The sequence below is a fragment of the Anomaloglossus baeobatrachus genome, chromosome 5 (genome assembly GCF_048569485.1).
Source record: "Anomaloglossus baeobatrachus isolate aAnoBae1 chromosome 5, aAnoBae1.hap1, whole genome shotgun sequence".
Classification (NCBI taxonomy): Eukaryota; Metazoa; Chordata; class Amphibia; order Anura; family Aromobatidae; genus Anomaloglossus; species Anomaloglossus baeobatrachus.
Window position 1 is genome coordinate 50,770,505 of NC_134357.1, and position 20,816 is coordinate 50,791,320.

The following is a 20,816-nucleotide window of genomic DNA, read 5'->3' on the forward strand; positions in this document are numbered from 1 at the left end:
TGCGCCACGAGCAGCGATTTGCCCGTGACACACAAACCACGGGGGCTGGTGTGATCGGCAGGGACATCGCTAGTGATGTCGCTGCGTGTAAAGCACCCTTAAGTATAACTCTAGGGGCAGGGGACTTACATTTAAAGTGCCACTCCAGTGCTAATATATATAAAAAAACGCTGGAGTGGTGATTTAATTTATGAAAGCTAACATTTCCAGGCAATTCATGCTGTCTGCATACAGATTGCTGGAGATTAGCTTTAATCCCAATTTTAATATTTGATTAGTATTTTTTTATCAGATGCTTTAAGGGATTGTCCAACCAATAAAAGATACATTTAGAGGGAATCTGTCACCAGGTTTTTGCCACCTAATATGAGCAAAGCATAACATTGGGGCAGAGATCCTGATTCCAACGATGTGTCACTTACTGGGCTGCTTAGTGTAGTTTTGATAAAATCACGTTTTAATCAGCAGGAGATTATCATTACAGGACTACTTGGCGTGCTGCAGGTAGTCCAGCATATTCATGAGCTCTGTATAACAGCTAGATCTGCAGCAGAAAATACATTGATTTTAGCAAAATGACAGCAAACAGCTCAGTAAGTCACACATCGCTGAAATCAGGGTCTCTGTCTCTACATTATGCTGCTCTCAGATGAGGGAGCAAAAAGCTGGTGACAGATTCCCTTTAAGCAGAAAATGTGTGAATACATATTTTTGTTATTTACAGAAATTAAAAATTATGCTCCCTTCAATAAATAACAACCTTTAATCTTCTGGAATAGCCCCCATGGGGTTATGTCAGGGAGTTTTATCTGTCCATCAAAGTGGCCGCATATGTGCAGTCCCTTTCATCAAAAAAAAAAAAAGTTCCCTTGGGATACAAAGCAATGGTGAGATGCTGTACATTCTGGCTCCTGTGCACTGTCAGACCTGTGTGAGCATGCGGTGTGTGTCTGCAATCACTGCATATTCTGGCTCCTGTGCGCTGTCAGACCTGTGTGAGCATGCGGTGTGTGTCTGCAATCACTGCATATTCTGGCTCCTGTGCGCTGTCAGACCTGTGTGAGCGTGCGTAGTATGTCTGCAATCACTGCACAATCTGGATCCTCCACACTCTGTGTGAGCATGCAGAGTGTGTCTGGCAATTACTGTACATTCTGGCTCCTGTGCGCTAATTGCCAGACACACTCTGCACGTGTGTCGCCCTGGGCAAGCCAGGGGACACAGGTCACACACCACCACACCCCACATCCCAGGTAGGCACACCTAAGCTGAACCAAAAATCCTTGTTGCCTTCCTCCAGAGGCTGATGATTCACACCAGGGGGTGGGCCAGGCGGTTGGCTCCGCCCACCGAGGAGATCACAGCTCTGGAGGCAGGAAGTACCAGGCAGTCTAGTCAGGGAGGAGGAAGTGGAAGGAGTGAAGGAGAGCCCAGGCAGGGCAAGAGTAAAGTCTAGCTGAGGGCTAGAGAGGAGTAAACAACTAAGTGAAAGTAAAGAAAGAAAAGTGGTAAAGGAGGAAAGCAAGAGTGGTGACAGTGAGAGGAAAGCCTGAAGGTCCAGCTTTGTGCAGGGCAAGCCAGCAAGGTCAGCAACGGCGGTGACTGTCTGGAGGGGGACCGTTTGGACGTTCCTGGAAGGACCCCGTCGGCTGTGTGCCCGGTGGTCTGGAGCATTGTTCCGAAGGACAGTCAGCACCAGGGCAGGGGCCTCTTGGACCCAGGCAAGGCTAGGAGTCGCCAAATTTGCCGAATCCGTCAGTGAAGGGGACGTAGATTCCCCCAACAACCAAGTCCCGATTGAAGGCAACAGCTCAACTCGTACAACAGAGACACCGCCACCGCCAAGGCACCAGTCTCTGAGGGCCAGCGCCTGCGGGCAAAGAGTAGTGCTCCTCCGGCCCAGCTTGAAGCCGGGGAGCGGGTTACCGGTGGGGACCCATCGCAACCAACCGTACACACAGGTGCAAGGAAGAGGGACATCACCGTCACCTACCGGGAAAGCAGGTGCAGCCGTCCGTGGGACCGTCTTACCAGCCGTTTGGTTTACCGTAAAAACTGTGTCCGCGTCTCAGGCTGAGTGAGTACCACAGTGCCGCAAGGCACAGCGCCGCCCCCGCGTCCCTGCGCCCATCAGGCCCTGCACCTCACAAGCCATCACCGGGCCCCGGGATCACCAACCCCTACCCACGGAGGGGCAACACAACACCTGGCTGCTCCACATCACCATCCCCGGGATCCCCGTATTAAGCAGCGGTGGTGCTACAAATCACCACAACCGTGGGTGGCGTCACGGACATTATCCCAACACCCCAAACCCCCCTTTCACTCACGGGCGAGGAGTGCCGCTCGAGAAACCCCCGTGATCCGGCCCACAGCTCGAGCCACCACTGAGCAGCGGCGGCCGCCGGACCCGAGCAGAAGGGGTGAGCGCGGTGTGCTGACACCCTCCTCCCCGCCCGCGACAACTTGGCGTCACGAACAGGATCTTACCGCTCTGCCGTTTGGTAGAGGTGCGCCTTGTTACCGCCGGAGGTATCCGGCAGAAAAATTTCAGAAGCCGCCATCTTTGGCGCGAAAAGTTCCCGCTCGAGCGTTTTCTCGAGCAGTAGAGGCGCGAAGGCCAAAACCCCGCCCCGAGAAAGGAGGGGCCGAAAAGAGCTAAGGGGGACGCGATGGCGGCTGGACGCATGTAGCTGCGGCTATAAAGGCAGGGACGCCAGGACTCTGCAAACATACCGTTCCTGGAAACAAAAGAAGAAGCCATCATGTGGATGCCGTCACGTGACACCGAAGCCCCCGCGCCTGGAACCGCGGCGTGGGTGGAGATCCGAACCGCGCAGCTCTACCAAAGGCTGCAGGTCAGGATGCAGCTCCTCATGGAGGAGTGGGAGGCCGACATGGCGGACGTTGTAGCCACCGTGCGGAGACGCGAGGAGGAAGCGGAGAAAGGGAGGGTGAGTGACCCACGTCCCGATGCCCTTGGAGGGCCGGTCATCGCGGCTGTGGGGCCCAGTCCAAGCCCTCTCCCCCCGTTGCCTCCCTCGCCACCCGTTCCGGAGGCCGTGACCCCGCCACTAGGCCTGCTACCACCGCAACCGGTAGCAGTACCCAGCGTCCCCGCCCAAGCGGGCCGACCTGTAGCCGGAGCCCGCGGCACACCGGAGGTGTTACCGTGGAAGACGCCGAAGGAGAAACCGGAGGCATCCCCTGAAAAACCCCCCGAGCCGGAGCCGATAGCCCGCTCCGAGCCGAAGGCCCAGCAGCGGAAAGCCCCTAGGCCCATCCCCCACACCTCGGCTGAGGTCGCGCCGGGTTGTTGCTGCAAGGCAGCGCCCAAGGCCAAGACACCGCGGGACATGCCGCCCAGATTCCTGACAGTGGGCAATGTCCAGGATGTCCCGCGGGGCCCGACCCGTGCGCCGGCGCTGGCGGCAGCGCCGTACTGGGATAGGGAGCCGGTACCGCTAGGCCTGGAGATCGCCGAGAGGGAGCGGAAGAAGGCCGAGATGGTGGCTCGAGCTATCAGAGAAAAAGAAAATCTCCGCCAGGCCACGTTCCGTGTCCGGGGACCACTGTACGAGGGGCAGGTGAGGCGGTTTGATGTCCGCCGGGGCTACGGGTTCATCTACGAGCCGGGCCTGGAGGCCGAAGTATTTGTAGCCCGGCGGGATGTGCATGCCCACCTGCCCGAAGAACATCCCGGCCGCAACCTGATGCCGGGAGATATTATGCAGTATACCCGGCACTTTGGGGAGCGAGGGTGGTTTGCGCTGGACGTTAAACTCAGGAGGGGCCCGGAGGCCCGAGCGAGCGCAGACCTCTATCCCCTGGCCGCGGCCCCAGCACTAGAGGAACCGGAGTAGGGCAATGGATGCCCGCAGCACCGTCCCCGTTGGGACCACCTGCTTGTTGTTTGAAAAGTTTAAAAGTTTAAAGAATGATAAGAAAGGATGATTACCGAAGTTTCACCTGATTCACCGTGTGATTTGCAACCGGCTGGAGCCGGCACCGTTGTCCCCGTGGGGACCGTTTAAAAGTTTTGCATGGAGGAGTGGGAGGCCGACATGGCGGACGTTGTAGCCACCGTGCGGAGACGCGAGGAGGAAGCGGAGAAAGGGAGGGTGAGTGACCCACGTCCCGATGCCCTTGGAGGGCCGGTCATCGCGGCTGTGGGGCCCAGTCCAAGCCCTCTTCCCCCGTTGCCTCCCTCGCCACCCGTTCCGGAGGCCGTGACCCCGCCACTAGGCCTGCTACCACCGCAACCGGTAGCAGTACCCAGCGTCCCCGCCCAAGCGGGCCGACCTGTAGCCGGAGCCCGCGGCACACCGGAGGTGTTACCGTGGAAGACGCCGAAGGAGAAACCGGAGGCATCCCCTGAAAAACCCCCCGAGCCGGAGCCGATAGCCCGCTCCGAGCCGAAGGCCCAGCAGCGGAAAGCCCCTAGGCCCATCCCCCACACCTCAGCTGAGGTCGCGCCGGGTTGTTGCTGCAAGGCAGCGCCCAAGGCCAAGACACCGCGGGACATGCCGCCCAGATTCCTGACAGTGGGCAATGTCCAGGATGTCCCGCGGGGCCCGACCCGTGCGCCGGCGCTGGCGGCAGCGCCGTACTGGGATAGGGAGCCGGTACCGCTAGGCCTGGAGATCGCCGAGAGGGAGCGGAAGAAGGCCGAGATGGTGGCTCGAGCTATCAGAGAAAAAGAAAATCTCCGCCAGGCCACGTTCCGTGTCCGGGGACCACTGTACGAGGGGCAGGTGAGGCGGTTTGATGTCCGCCGGGGCTACGGGTTCATCTACGAGCCGGGCCTGGAGGCCGAAGTATTTGTAGCCCGGCGGGATGTGCATGCCCACCTGCCCGAAGAACATCCCGGCCGCAACCTGATGCCGGGAGATATTGTGCAGTATACCCGGCACTTTGGGGAGCGAGGGTGGTTTGCGCTGGACGTTAAACTCAGGAGGGGCCCGGAGGCCCGAGCGAGCGCAGACCTCTATCCCCTGGCCGCGGCCCCAGCACTAGAGGAACCGGAGTAGGGCAATGGATGCCCGCAGCACCGTCCCCGTTGGGACCACCTGCTTGTTGTTTGAAAAGTTTAAAAGTTTAAAGAATGATAAGAAAGGATGATTACCGAAGTTTCACCTGATTCACCGTGTGATTTGCAACCGGCTGGAGCCGGCACCGTTGTCCCCGTGGGGACCGTTTAAAAGTTTTGCATGGGAACTATCCATGGACAAGCCCGTGAACTTGCAGGGCAACCACAGATGTTAGTGGCTTGTAAATATGTTGTTTACCGTTACCGTTTTCCGCAGGCCGCCTCCGGAGAGGCAGGTTGGAGGGAGGGCCCTGAGCAGAGCAGGCTAGGGCCCAGCCACCAAAGGAACCGGTGGCTACCCTCTGGAGGGAAGGACAGATCCCGCTCGGGTACCGTGTGCTGGACTGTGGGTCAAGGGGTGCTGCCTGGGCTTTAGGGGCAGCATCAGGGCCAGGTTACTTGGGTGGGAGAGAGCGGAAACCGTAACCGTAAACCGTTGCAACGTTGAAGTAAATGTGCCTCCCGTAAGGGAAGATTATTAAAAAATGTAAATATGTTATGTTTAACCCTGTTATCCCCTTTTTGCAGAAAATAAAACCGGTGTAGGACGGCAGCCCGCGGACGGTCTGCATTTTGCTAAGGGGGAATGTGTCGCCCTGGGCAAGCCAGGGGACACAGGTCACACACCACCACACCCCACATCCCAGGTAGGCACACCTAACCTGAACCAAAAATCCTTGTTGCCTTCCTCCAGAAGCTGATGATTCACACCAGGGGGTGGGCCAGGCGGTTGGCTCCGCCCACCGAGGAGATCACAGCTCTGGAGGCAGGAAGTACCAGGCAGTCTAGTCAGGGAGGAGGAAGTGGAAGGAGTGAAGGAGAGCCCAGGCAGGGCAAGAGTAAAGTCTAGCTGAGGGCTAGAGAGGAGTAAACAACTAAGTGAAAGTAAAGAAAGAAAAGTGGTAAAGGAGGAAAGCAAGAGTGGTGACAGTGAGAGGAAAGCCTGAAGGTCCAGCTTTGTGCAGGGCAAGCCAGCAAGGTCAGCAACAGCGGTGACTGTCTGGAGGGGGACCGTTTGGAAGTTCCTGGAAGGACCCCGTAGGCTGTGTGCCCGGTGGTCTGGAGCAGTGTTCCGAAGGACAGTCAGCACCAGGGCAGGGGCCTCTCGGACCCCGGCAAGGCTAGGAGTCGCCAAATTTGCCGAATCCGTCAGTGAAGGGGACGTAGATTCCCCCAACAACCAAGTCCCGATTGAAGGCAACAGCTCAACCCGTACAACAGAGACACCGCCACCGCCAGGGCACCAGTCTCTGAGGGCCAGCGCCTGCGGGCAAAGAGTAGTGCTCCTCCGTCCCAGCTTGAAGCCGGGGAGCGGGTTACCGGTGGGGACCCATCGCAACCAACCGTACACACAGGTGCAAGGAAGAGGGACATCACCGTCACCTACCGGGAAAGCAGGTGCAGCCGTCCGTGGGACCGTCTTACCAGCCGTTTGGTTTACCGTAAAAACTGTGTCCACGTCTCAGGCTGAGTGAGTACCACAGTGCCGCAAGGCACAGCGCCGCCCCCGCGTCCCTGCGCCCATCAGGCCCTGCACCTCACAAGCCATCACCGGCCCCCGGGATCACCAACCCCTACCCACGGAGGGGCAACACAACACCTGGCTGCTCCACATCACCATCCCCGGGATCCCCGTATTAAGCAGCGGTGGTGCTACAAATCACCACAACCGTGGGTGGCGTCACGGACATTATCCCAACACCCCAAACCCCCCTTTCACTCACGGGCGAGGAGTGCCGCTCGAGAAACCCCCGGGATCCGGCCCACAGCTCGAGCCACCACTGAGCAGCAGCGGCCGCCGGACCCGAGCAGAAGGGGTGAGCGCGGTGTGCTGACACCCTCCTCCCTGCCCGCGACACACGCTCACACAGATCTGACAGAGCGTGGAGGAGCCAGAATATGCAGTGATTGCAGACACACACACCGCATGCTCACACAGCTCTGACAGCGCACAGTTGCTAAACGGTGCAGGGATTTCAGACATACTTCTCACGCTCACACATGTCTGACAGCATGCAGGATCCACAATTTGCAGTAATAGCAGACATACTCCGCACGCACACACAGGTCTGACAGCGCACAGGAGCCATAATGTGCAGTAATTGCAGACACACTCTGCACGCTCACACAGGTCTGACAAAGCGTGATGGATCCAGAATGTGCAGTGATTGCAGACACACTCCACACGCTCAAACAGGTCTGACAGCACACAGGATCCACAATGTACAGTAATTGCAGATATACACCTCGCGCTCACACAGGTCTGACAGCATGCAGGATCCAGAATGTGCAGTGATTGCAGACACACTCCGCACGCTCACACAGGTCTGACAAAGCGTGATGGATCTAGAATGTGCAGTGATTGCAGACACACTCCACACGCTCAAACAGGTCTGACAGCACACAGGATCCACAATGTACAGTAATTGCAGATATACACCTCGCGCTCACACAGGTCTGACAGCATGCAGGATCCAGAATGTGCAGTGATTGCAGACACACTCCGCACGCTCACACAGGTCTGACAAAGCGTGATGGATCCAGAATGTGCAGTGATTGCAGACACACTCCGCACGCTCAAACAGATCTGACAGCACATGGATCCACAATGTACAGTAATTGCAGACATACACCTTATGCTCACACAGGTCTGACAGCGCACAGAATCCAGAATGTGCAGTGATTGTAGAAACACTTGACACACTCACACAGGTTTAACAGTGAGCAGGATCCAGAATGTGCAGTGATTTTTCCACCAGCCCCATAGAGGATGAATGGATTAGATGGCGGTTGAATGTATGATCTGCCACTCGATTTTATAATTTTTTATAATGGGAATAATAGTGTCTCGTCAGGGATAAGACTCTGTTTGGTGCGGGTCCCTGTGGAGAGCCACCGGTCACAAAGTTAGGTGATGATTCATTTTCCCAGACAAGCCCTTTAAGATTTTATTCACTGTGATGAATTTAAAATGAATGTAGTGTTTTAAACAGTAATCAATCATCCAGCCAACAGTTATTGTTCAAGTGTTGGTTCTATCCATTAATATTTGAACAATAGTACAGTATATGCAGGCTGACCTAAAACAGCCGGTGTCTGCCGGCAGGTGGGCTGCGGGGGTATACATTTCCAATGGCTTCCCCAGTTAGGTAGTAATTTGTCGTCTCCAAAACATAATTGTAAATATGCATTTTACATTTCTCATGCCGGTCACATACTGGAAAACTACTTATAACTGTGCAATGAATTTTTATCTGCAGGACCGAGAAAAGCTTTTAAGATTTAGGAAGCAACGGAAAAAAATGACTAAACTCCCAAAGGTAACGTATTCTCCATTTGTGAAGATTTGTGATGATTTAAGACAAACCGTTCTGTCTCTAAGAAGATAAAGCAGCGCCCCTTGTAAATTGTGATTTGTATAAGTGCCACATTGGCACCTCTTTGACTTGTTATAGGTTATGTATATGCTGTCCACCTTTGGAGATATTCTTTTTACTGAAATGGATGGAATTCAAGGCTAAAAAAAAAAATAATAAAAAAAAATTGATGTCATTACATTTTTTTACCTCTATTTCTGTGCTCCTCTCAAAGACCACATCAAAGTTGAATGTGCAGGGAAACAAAAACCTTATAAAAACCAAACGGTGCAAATTTTTTAATGCCATCCAATTTTTTAATGGCACTTAATGGAAAAAAATGACTAAACTCCCAAAGGTAAAGTATTCTCCAATTGTGAACATTTGTGATGATTTAAGACAAACCATTCTGTCTCTAAGAAGATGAAGCATTGTCCCTTGTAAATTGTGATTTGTATAAGTGCCACATTGGCGCCTATTTGACTTGTTATAGGTTATGTATATGTTGTCCACCTTTGGGGATATTCTTTTTACTGAAATGGATGGAATTCAAGGCTAAACATTTTTTTAAAAAAAAATTGGTGTCATTAAAATTTTTTACCTCTTTTTCTGTGCTCCTCTCAAAGACCACATCAAATTTGAATGTGCAGAGAAACAAAAACCTTATAAAAGCCAAAGGGTGCAAATTTTTTAATGGCATCCAATTGCAAAAATGCTTTTTAGTTTATAGTACATACAATAAAGTAATGAAAAAATTAACTCCAGAATTTAAAAGCTCCTTTTACCCTTTGGTAGAAATGAGGGCATTTGTGTGAATTTACTTCGCTGATGGTCAAATTAACTTTTTAAAGAGTTTGACCTTATTGGAAAGGGATGGCATACCGCTAGACTAGACTATGCCATCGCTTTGTTATCCGTGACGCTCTGACCACTGGACGCCACTGTTCCTGGGAACAAATAGTTTGATGCTGCACCCCATTCCCAATACTATCTGGCCCCCGGCTACACACTGTCGTGGGAACTGGCTCAGGTCAATTTAATGGGCTAGCCGCAATTCCCAATGGTCAGAAGTGACACTGTGCAATGAAAATCCTTGAAGAGGGAGGAGTGCCATGCACCCACAAAACAAAAAGTGTTTTTAATTTTATGAGAGCCATAACTTTTTTACTTTTTGGTAATAGAGCTTTTGGGGGACAGGGCTTGTTTATTGCACACCGAGCGGTAGTTTTTATTGGTTCCATTTTGGAGCATATGTGATGTTTTAATCGCTTTGTGATGCATTTATAGAGGTGCTTAGTATTCGCCTTACAGCGTTAATCTTACGGGTTAAATCTTTTTTTTTTTTTTTTATTTTGATAAACTAGAGTTTTAAGAACATTAAAATACCAAATATATATTTTTTTATTATTATTTCTTTATTTTTTAATTGAACAAATGGGGGTGGGGGAATGAAACTTTTATATTCGTTTAGATACTATTATAAATAAATATATATATATTTTTTATTTCATTTTATTTTTAAGCTCTCTAGCAGACTTAAACCTTCTATTGGTTATATTATATACTTTAATAATTTTGTAATACCAAATATGGTTTATAGTTTTTTTATCTCTTTATTTTTCAATTGGGGGAATTAAACTTTTTTATTCGCTTAGCTTTTTTTTTAAAAAAACTTTTGTTTAAATTTCATTTTATTTTTATTCTTTCTAGCGGACTTAAACCTGCGATCGCTTATATTATATACTTTAATATTTCAGTATTGCAGTATTTAGAAAAATTAATGATCCCATATGAAGCTCAGTCTGTGGCTTTGCTTCACAGGCGTAACCAATATAGTGGCGAATGGGGGCCTTCAGGAGGTCTCTCTTGGTGACCCATCAATACCCTGTGATCACAAATGGATGCACCCCCAACACTGATTAAATGCCAATGTCAGAGATTGATAATGAAATGATAAAGAAAGCCATATTAACTGTAAAAATCTGCCACAATTTTATAACGAGATGAAGAAACAGCCAAATTATGCTGATCCTAAAAGCCTAAGGGTACGTGTCCACCATCCGGACATGCAGTGTCCTGGATGCAGCATGTCCTCTTCTGTTGGCCTGCGAGTGATTCTGCAGGCGGTAGCTGTGTTGGCAGCGGATTATCAACAATACTCTCCAAGCGTGTAACAAGAATGGTCGGTTTATTTAGGAACAATCAGGAACAAATATGAGCCTTAGTAAATTATTTCTGTGTGTCTTTATCTGGAGCTCCTGCAGCAAACATCCTCTCACATACAGTCATATGAAAAAGTTTGGGCACCCCTATTAATGTTAACCTTTTTTCTTTATGACAATTTGTTTTTTTTGCAACAGCTATTTCAGTTTCATATATCTAATAACTGATGGACTGAGTAATGTTTCTGGATTGAAATGAGGTTTATTGTACTAACAGAAAACGTGCAATCCGCATTTAAACAAAATTTTACCGGTGCAAAAGTATGGGCACCTCAACATAAAAGTGACATTAATATTTTGTAGATCCTCCTTTTGCAAAAATCACAGCCTCTAGTCGCTTCCTGTAGCTTTTAATGAGTTCCTGGATCCTGGATGAAGGTATATTTGACCATTCCTGTTTACAAAACAATTCCAGTTCAGTTAAGTTTGATGGTCGCCGAGCATGGACAGCACGCTTCATATCATCCCACAGATGTTCAATGATATTCAGGTCTGGGGACTCGGATGGCCATTCCAGAACATTGTAATTGTTGCTCTGCATGAATGCCTGAGTAGATTTGGAGCGGTGTTTTGGATCATTGTCTTGCTGAAATATCCATCCCCCGCGTAACTTCAACTTCGTCACTGATTCTTGCACATTATTGTCAAGAGTCTGCTGATACTGAGTTGAATCCATGCGACCCTCAACTTTAACAAGATTCCCGGTGCCGGCATTGGCCTCACAGCCCCAAAGCATGATGGAACCTCCACCAAATTTTACTGTGGGTAGCAAGTGCTTTTCTTGGAATGCCGTTTTTTTTGCCTCCATGCATAACGCCTTTTTGTATGACCAAACAACTCAATCTTTGTTTCATCAGTCCACAGGACCTTCTTCCAAAATGTAACTGGCTTGTCCAAATGTGCTTTTGCATACCTCAGGCGACTGTTTGTGGCGTGCTTGCAGAAACGGCTTCTTTCGCATCACTCTCCCATACAGCTTCTCCTTGTGCAACGTGCGCTGTATTGTTGACCGATGCACATTGACACAATCAGCAGCAAGATGAAGCTGCAGGTCTTTGGAGGTGGTCTGTGGATTGTCCTTGACTGTTCTCACCATTCTTCTTCTCTGCCTTTCTAATATTTTTCTTGGCCTGCCACTTCTGGGCTTAACAAGAACTGTACCTGTGTTCTTCCATTTCCTTACTATGTTCCTCACAGTGGAAACTGACAGTTTACATCTGAGACAACTTTTTGTATCCTTCCCCTGAACAACTATGTTGAATAATCTTTGTTTTCAGATCATTTGAGAGTTGTTTTGAGGAGCCCATGATGCCACTCTTCATAGGAGATTCAAATAGGAGAGCAACTTGCAAGTGGCCACCTTAAATACCTTTTCTCATGATTGGATACACCTGCCTATGAAGTTCAAAGCTCAATGAGGTTACAAAACCAATTTAGTGCTTTAGTAAGTTAGTAAAAAGTAGTTAGGAGTGTTCAAATCAAGAAATTGATAAGGGTGCCCATACTTTTGCACCGGTCAAATATTGTTTAAATGCGGATTGCACATTTTCTTTTAGTACAATAAACCTCATTTCAATCCAGAAATATTACTCAGTCCATCAGTTATTAGATATATGAAACTGAAATAGCTGTTTCAAAAACCCAAATTGTTATAAAGAAAAAAGGTTAACATTAATAGGGGTGCCCAAACTTTTTCATATGACTGTAGAACACAGGAAGGAAGAATACAGAATACAGTCACATGCTCTTCCTGTGACCTCCTTTCTCCCTTTTTTTGTTCTATCTTTATTAACAGCACACAAACCCAGCAACTAAACACTCATAGACAGGAATGGAGTTGCACTAAACATATTCCAACAAGCTGCCCGTGGCCACCATAAGGGTTTGAGCCGCTCTCTGTTCTCCCAGCGGACAAAACTCTCATCTCTGCAGCAATAAATTGACATGCTGCGGCTCGGGAAGCTGTGCTGCAGGTCAGTTTACACTGCGAGAAAAACAAGCACAGTTGGCAGAAGATTTCTATAAATCCCATCCACTGTGCTTATACTGTACAATGCAGCGTTTTGGAAGCAGCAAAAACACACTGCACCCAAAAAGTGTAAACACTGATCGAAGGCACGCAGCCTAAATCACCTAAAAAATAAAAAAGTGGTATGCTCACTTTACCTATTCCTGGTTGTTCCTCTCCCATCACTGCCAATTCTTCATCAGTCTCTTTATTTAGGGTTCCTGATTAATGGGTATTTTACCGCTGCAGACAATCACTTTAACTATCTTTTTCAGTGTATAGAGGTTTGCATTGTAAATAGTCTACATGTTTGTGTTTTTGGCCTGTAGTTTGGGGAATTACATTTTTTCCCTTTTTTTAAATAATGTAAAAGCTTTAATGACCTATCCAATTATAGGGACACACTGTGGAATAAAATGAATCGATATTGCACTTTCCATTTCTACCTTATAGCCGGTGGTGGAAACATTTTTTGGTTATGATGAAGAAGCATCTCTGGATTCTGACGGCTCCTCAATCTCGTACCATACAGACCGCACTCCCTGCACTCCGGATGAGGACCTGGAAGAGGTGAAGTGATGTCATTTATGATTTAGTTTCTAGAATTTACTCATTAAGGACACAGACTATTTTGACTTTTAGGAAGCAGAGATTTTTTCATTTTTGCATTGCGATCATGTTTGTTTCATTTATTTATTGGCTTAGCGGTATGAGGGATTATTTTTTAAGGCATAAGTTGTGATCGTCACCATTTTATGGTATACAGCAGTTAGTAGTGAATTCCTAATAATATTTGACGGCAAGCAACATCTTACATTTGTTCTGTGGTATCACATTATAATATAATAGTGTAAAAAGCTGCATTATTTATGTTTAATTAATTTGAACATTTTTCTCCCATTATTTTTCAAATTAATATTCTTATGATAGGAGATTATTATGAGATCGTCTGACAATCAGCTGTTTGATGAAGTCGTCACACTGGGGTTCTCTGGGCGTTTGATATTGATGACGTATCATCTCTATAGGATATTAATATCATATCAGTGGGAATACAACACCTAGCACCCCCACCGATCAATTATTCTTAGCTCTGATGGTTAAATAGTGAAGAGTGAGCACTACCATGCTCGAGTGCTCGGTACTTGTAACTAGTAATGAGCGGGCACTACCATGCTCAGGTGTTCAGTACTGGTAACTAATGATGAGCGGGCACTACCATGCTCAGGTGCTCAGTACTTGTAACTAATGATGAGCGGGCACTACCATGCTCGGGTGCTCAGTACTTGTAACTAATGATGAGCAGGCACTACCATGCTCAGATGCTCGGTACTTGTAACTAATGATGAGCGGGCACTACCATGCTCGGGTGCTCAGTACTTGTAACTAGTGATCAGCGGGCACTACCATGCTCAGATGCTCGGTACTCGTAACTAATGATGAGCGGGCACTACCATGCTCAGGTGCTCAGTACTTGTAACTAGTGATCAGCGGGCACTACCATGCTCAGGTGCTCAGTACTCGTAACTAGTGAAGATCGAGCACTACCATGCTCGGGTGCTCAGTACTTGTAACTAGTGATGAGTGGGCACTACCATGCTCGGGTGCTCAGTACTTGTAACTAGTGATGAGTGGGCACTACCATGCTCAGTACTCGTAACTAGTGATGAGCGGGCACTACCATGCTCGGGTGCTCGGTACTCGTAACTAGTGATGAGCGGGCACTACCATGCTCGGGTGCTCAGTACTCGTAACTAGTGATGAGCGAGCACTACCATGCTCGGATGCTCGGTACTCGTAACTAGCAATGAGCGGGCACTACCATGCTCGGATGCTCGGTACTCGTAACTAGTGATGAGCGGGCACTACCATGCTCGGATGCTCAGTACTCGTAACTAGTGATGAGTGGGCACTACCATGCTCAGGTGCTCAGAACTCGTAACTAATGATGAGCGGGCACTACCATGCTCGGGTGTTCGGTACTCGTAACTAGTGATGAGCGAGCACTACCATGCTCGGGTGCTCGGTACTCGTAACTAGTGATGAGAGGGCACTACCATGCTCGGGTGCTCGGTACTCGTAACTAGTGATGAGAGGGCACTACCATGCTCGGGTGCTCAGTACTCGGAACTAGTGATGAGTGGGCACTACCATGCTCGGGTGCTTAGTTCTCGTAACCTGAGCTACTGTCATCACTAACAGAGTAGTGTGGGAAATACTAAAGGCACAGCGTTGAAAGGGTTAAAGGCAACTTAAGTTTTCTTTATGTCATAAAAGCGGCAAATAATTCCAAATTACAAAATGACTATTTATTCAAAGAAAAGAAAATATAACTATTTTTTCCAATTAATAAAGCAGTATTTAATGTGGATAGGGCATGGCTAAGGAGGAGACAGAATTGAGGTTCCGCCAGCTGACCATGGAGTACCAGGCTCTGCAGCGCGCATATGCACTTTTACAGGAACAAGTTGGTGGGACCCTTGATGCAGAACGAGAAGTTAAGGTATTTACTTTTCTATACTTTTCTGTTTAATTAAAGATAAATTGTCATTTAATTTACACCTACGTGCAAAGGCGAAAAACAATTGGACAGTCCGGTAACACGATTGCTGCCGCCTCTTTTACTCCAATGTCAGAGGACATCACTTCCCATCACAGCGATCACAGGGTCTAATATCTCAACAGACCTGTTTTCTAGTCTGTGTAGCACCCATGGGGCAGCAGGGGTTAAATACTCGTTGCCGGGCCGGTGATGGTGTCGAGTCAGGGGATGTCACGGGTGACCCTGCCCACCTCCGTGGCCCCAAGGTGTGCAATAAAGAGGGATGGATGCGGGAACGAAGAGGATGAGGGTAGTAGTAGATGAGGGTGAGGAGGATTGTCTCGTGACCTGCGGTACGCGGCCAGGGAATTAGCCACCGTTGCTGTCGCTGTCCTCCGGGGCGGATGGTCGTAGCAGCAAAGAAGGCCCTGCTCCCCACAGAGAGAGCGGGCCCCAGGGAGGATGATGAGGGAGTGTAATGGCCGTCGGCACCAAAGTGTGGGGTGGCGGCGCCAGCAATCAAAAGCCTGACAGTTTCTGCGGCTCCAGGTGGTTTACTCACAGTTCTTTAGATTCCCCGGGAGGTAGCGGTCACCACCGTGTTGGGCTCCAGCCAATCCCAGTTAAGTCAGAGGTAGCCACCAGTATTTTGAAAGTGTCCTTTGTAAGAGTTGCCCCTCCAGGAGTGAGGAACCTGGGCTGAGCGTCCCACTCCAAGCCTCAAGACCCGTGAAAGAAGAGAAGAAGAAGAGTGGTGTTGTGTTGCCAGAACTGGAGTCCCAGCGTGACTTGACTGGAGATTGTGGGAAGGTTGCTCCTACTTCTACCCCAAGTGGTGGCCGCCCCCCAGGTGGTTGTCCTAGTGACCGGGAAAGTCCCATGCTTCGTGTTGGCCACCCACCTATCTACCCTAGTCCAGTCCCTAACTGTATGTAAAGTGTAAATGTGAAACACCAGTGATTAACCCCCTCCTTACCCAAGATGAATACTGCAGCTTAATTGAGCTGTAGTACCCTGTGGCGACTGAAGCCTCAGGGGCGCCACATCTGCATTAGTGATGGCAAGTTAAACTTATTTGTCTATTTTCCGTCCAAACATTTTTTAGCAAATTTCTTTTTACAGGGAATGTTTCCTTTTTGCATATAGGACAATATAGAGTTAAATACTTGTATCCAGATTTCTATTTCAACCTGTAAACATAGAAATTTTCTCACTGCCGGGAACACTGATGAAGCAAAGTTTTATATTTAGTTGTGTATAAATGTTAGAAAAGTTGTGATGTGTTGCAATTTTTTACCTTGAAGGGAAGCTGTCAGCAGGTTTTTGCTATGTAATCTGAGAGCAGCACAATATAGGGCAACAAGGCCTGATTCCAGGGATGTGTCCCTTACTGGGCTGCTTGGTGTAGTATTGATAGAATCCTTGTTTGTCTGATGTATATGTAGAAGAGCTAAGATTTCTGAGCTGTGTATAACCCCACCCAGACCACTGATTGGTAGTTTCCTGTGTACACTGTGCATTGCCAGCAAGCTTCCAATCAATGGTGGGGGCGGAGTTACATACATTAGCCTGACTGGTCTGCACAGAAGATGTCCTGTGGTGTTAATCTCCTGCTGAAAATACTGGTTATATGGAAACTACAACACACAGCCTAATAAGTGACACATCCCTTGAAACAGGATCTTGTGCCCTATATAATGCTTCTCTCAGAATAAATAGCAAAAATCTGCTGTCAGATGCCCTTTAATATGTTTTATTCTTTTATATCCTGCAGACTCGAGAGCAGCTACAAGCTGATATCAATCACTACCAAACAAGAATAGAAGATCTTGAAAAAGCGATGTCTGAGCAGGGTCAGGTGAGACATAGGCTTCAAATACTTTTGGATTGACCAACCCACTATACTGAGTGATATTTTGTCGTTATGATAAATTCTATTTTCATTGGATCATAGTTAATGATGAACGAGCACTAAAATGCTCGAATGCTCGGTACTCAAATTGCGTAGGTCTGTTGCTCGGACAGGATTGTCTCCAATAACGAGCAGTCAGACTTGGACTGGCCCATAGGAGAACCGGAGAATCCCCCGGCGGGCCCCTTTGCAGTAGTACGTTATCCCCCCCCTCAACATAATCAGTAGTTGGCACTGTACACTTGTTTCACTATGTATAGACGAAGGGAGAGTCTCAGCCTTTATTTTACAAATTACTAATATATATATATATATATATATATATATATATGTATATATATATATATATATATATATATAAAAGAATATATAGCAGAATACATATTTGTGAATGTATAATTTGCATGTAGTTGATCAGAGGGCCCCCAGAGTCAATGTTACTGGTGGGCCCCTGCTGCTCTAATCTGACACTGAGCATAGTGGAAGGAGCATAGCAATTCCTATCTTTTCGATAGGAAAGGTCATCAATATCATGACTGAACAACCCCTTTAAAAACTTGTTTTAAACAATTGATCATTTTTGTCATATGGTGTGATTGGATAACAGGGGACTGGGGTTTTTAGTAGACTGGCCCTTAGGCTAGGGAGGGTCCTAGCTGTTACATACTCCCAGTGATACATTTAATGGTGATGGTGTCTGGGCTGCCTTCTTTGCCCTGCTCTTGGCCAGCCCTGATCTAACACTCCCTCTCCCCACCCAAGGGGAAGACCGGAACAGGAGTGGATGACCCCACAGATATGAACAAATGGGGAAAACAAAACTATCATGCTGCCAGCACACACAAAAATATAAGACAATACATGATCAGGAGGAAATTAAGAACAGGGAGGAAATAACAAGACAACGAGAGGATTTCCACAGCACACCAAGTAGCACACAGTAAATAACCAGCAACTGGAACACAACAGTACACGGACCGGATTAGCAAAAGCTGTAGTCAGCATGGGAAGACAGATTCCTCCATCTTAAAAAGGCGGGGAGTAACTGTGATAGGTCTCTCGCAATATGTGATCCAAACGGTAACCAGTAGTCTAACAGAAATTAACTCCTACTAGCCCAATCACTAATAAGCGAACAGCTAGTCGACCATGAGCTTGCCTGTGCAACTCAGAAGCACCAGAGAAAGTATAGTGTGTAGTGTCAGAGTCTACAGTCTGAACAGCGTCTGATGCCGTAATGACACTTGGCGAGTTTAGAGCCAAACTTCATGTGACAGTTTTCTGAGAATAGAATCTCTAAGAAAAGGAAAGGTAGGATAAAAAATACTTAAGTCATTTTTACATATTTTTTATTTTACATTAGATTTATATATTCTAATACATTTATGCCCTAATTGCTATCACATTGTTCTTCCCGTTCCTTTAATAGAGCCCCATAAACCCTCTGATTCTTTTGCTTTTGTTGATCAAACTACAGATTTACAAAGGCGGTGTGACAGCGGCAGCTTAAATTACTGCACCGATGTGGCTTTGACATTACAACGATCAGACCAAGACAAGGTTGATGATCAAAAGCTTTCCACGATAATCTTCTGTGATAAAGACTTTGCATTCTAGAACAGGCTCTCAAACAATTACAGAGCACACAAGCACAGCGGGGGATTGTGGAGGGAGAAACAAAGGAAATCCAATGGCATCCCGATATGGGGGGCAAAGGTTGTAACTGCATCCAGGTCCATGTGCCTGGGGCGACCCCTTGAGCACAACAGTAGTCTGATAGATATGCTAAGGGCATATCTAACACTCAAATGAGGCTGATCCTTACACTCTCTAAGGTCCCTAGACGGGTTCTTCCCCTGTGCGCTGTCCATGCCTATGCCCTCGCTGGCCCTGAACTCACCATGACTAATGTGAAGGCCAGCGAGATGCTAGTCTCGCCATTACAATAAAACAGCACGAGGAAGGTAAGAAATACAAGTGGGGAAAGACACAACAAACAGACACACTGCACAGATTCTCCAGAGACAGGCTCTTAGTTACATACAGTGCCTACAAGTAGTATTCAACCCCCTGCAGATTTAGCAGGTTTACACATTCGGAATTAACTTGGCATTGTGACATTTGGACTGTAGATCAGCCTGGAAGTGTGAAATGCACTGCAGCAAAAAAAGAATGTTATTTCTTTTTTTATTTTTTTTTAAAATGTGAAAAGTTTATTCAGAGGGTCATTTATTATTCAACCCCTCAAACCACAAGATTTCTGTTTGGTTCCCCTAAAGTATTAAGAAGTATTTCAGGCACAAAGAACAATGAGCTTCACATGTTTGGATTAATTATCTCTTTTTCCAGCCTTTTCTGACTAATTAAGACCCTCCCCAAACTTGTGAACAGCACTCATACTTGGTCAACATGGGAAAGACAAAGGAGCATTCCAAGGCCATCAGAGACAAGATCGTGTAGGGTCACAAGGCTGGCAAGGGGTACAAAACCCTTTCCAAGGAGTTGGGCCTACCTGTCTCCACTGTTTGGAGCATCATCCGGAAGTGGAAGGCTTATGGAACTGCTTTTAGCCTTCCATGGTCTGGACAGCCTTTGATAGTTTCCACCCGTGCCGAGGCCAGGCTTGTCCGAAGAGTCAAGGCTAACCCAAGGACAACAAGGAAGGAGCTCCGGGAAGATCTCATGGCAGTGGGAACATTGGTTTCAGTCAATACCATAAGTAACGTACTCCACCGCAATGGTCTCCGTTCCAGACGAGCCCGTAAGGTACCTTTACTTTCAAAGCGTCATGTCAAGGCTCGTCTACAGTTTGCTCATGATCACTTGGAGGACTCTGAGACAGACTGGTTCAAGGTTCTCTGGTCTGATGAGACCAAGATCGAGATCTTTGGTGCCAACCACACACGTGACGTGGAGACTGGATGGCACTGCATACGACCCCAAGAATACCATCCCTACAGTCAAGCATGGTGGTGGCAGCATCATGCTGTGGGGCTGTTTCTCAGCCAAGGGGCCTGGCCATCTGGTCCGCATCCATGGAAAGATGGATAGCACGGCCTACCTGGAGATTTTGGCCAAGAACCTCCGCTCCTCCATCAAGGATCTTAAGATGGGTCGTCATTTCATCTTCCAACAAGACAACGACCCAAAGCACACAGCCAAGAAAACCAAGGCCTGGTTCAAGAGGGAAAAAAATCAAGGTGTTGCAGTGGCCTAGTCAGTCTCCTGACCTTAACCCAATTGAAAACTTGTGGAAGGAGCTCAAGATTAAAGTCCACATGAGACACCCAAAGAACCTAGATAACTTGGAGAAGATCTGCATGGAGGAGTGGGCCAAGATAACTACAGAGACCTGTGCCGGCCTGATCAGGTCTTATAAAAGACAATTATTAGCTGTAATTGCAAACAAGGGTTATTCCACAAAATATTAAACCTAGGGGTTGAATAATAATTGACCCACACTTTTATGTTGAAAATTTATGAAAATTTAACTGAGCAACATAACTTGTTGGTTTGTAAGATTTATGCATCTGTTAATAAATCCTGCTCTTGTTTGACGTTTGCAGGCTCTAACTTATTTGCATCTTATCAAAGGTTGACAGAAGACCTAGGTCCATCTAGTTCACCCTTCCTCCACCAATTATACATTTATCCCTAAGTTATTTATAACCAACAATGTTGTATATA

At 47.7% G+C, this 20,816-nt stretch overlaps 1 protein-coding gene and 1 long non-coding RNA gene across 14 annotated transcripts in view; one reads left to right on the forward strand and one right to left on the reverse strand.

The window, feature by feature from the left end:
• The window catches only part of JAKMIP3 (Janus kinase and microtubule interacting protein 3), a 326,613-nt gene that overhangs the window by 189,541 nt on the left and 116,256 nt on the right, over positions 1-20,816 (forward strand). For all 13 annotated transcript variants that reach the window (XM_075348478.1, XM_075348481.1, XM_075348484.1 and 10 more), the window contains 4 exons: positions 8,350-8,409; positions 13,129-13,245; positions 15,050-15,178; positions 16,992-17,075. In XM_075348478.1, coding sequence (XP_075204593.1) covers positions 8,350-8,409; positions 13,129-13,245; positions 15,050-15,178; positions 16,992-17,075 — 390 coding nt within the window. The remainder of the gene's footprint in view (positions 1-8,349; positions 8,410-13,128; positions 13,246-15,049; positions 15,179-16,991; positions 17,076-20,816) is intronic.
• The window catches only part of LOC142310788 (uncharacterized), a 93,740-nt gene continuing 86,105 nt past the window's right edge, over positions 13,182-20,816 (reverse strand). Inside the window, exon 4 of the long non-coding RNA XR_012754213.1 lies at positions 13,182-13,236. This is a non-coding gene — a long non-coding RNA (uncharacterized LOC142310788). The remainder of the gene's footprint in view (positions 13,237-20,816) is intronic.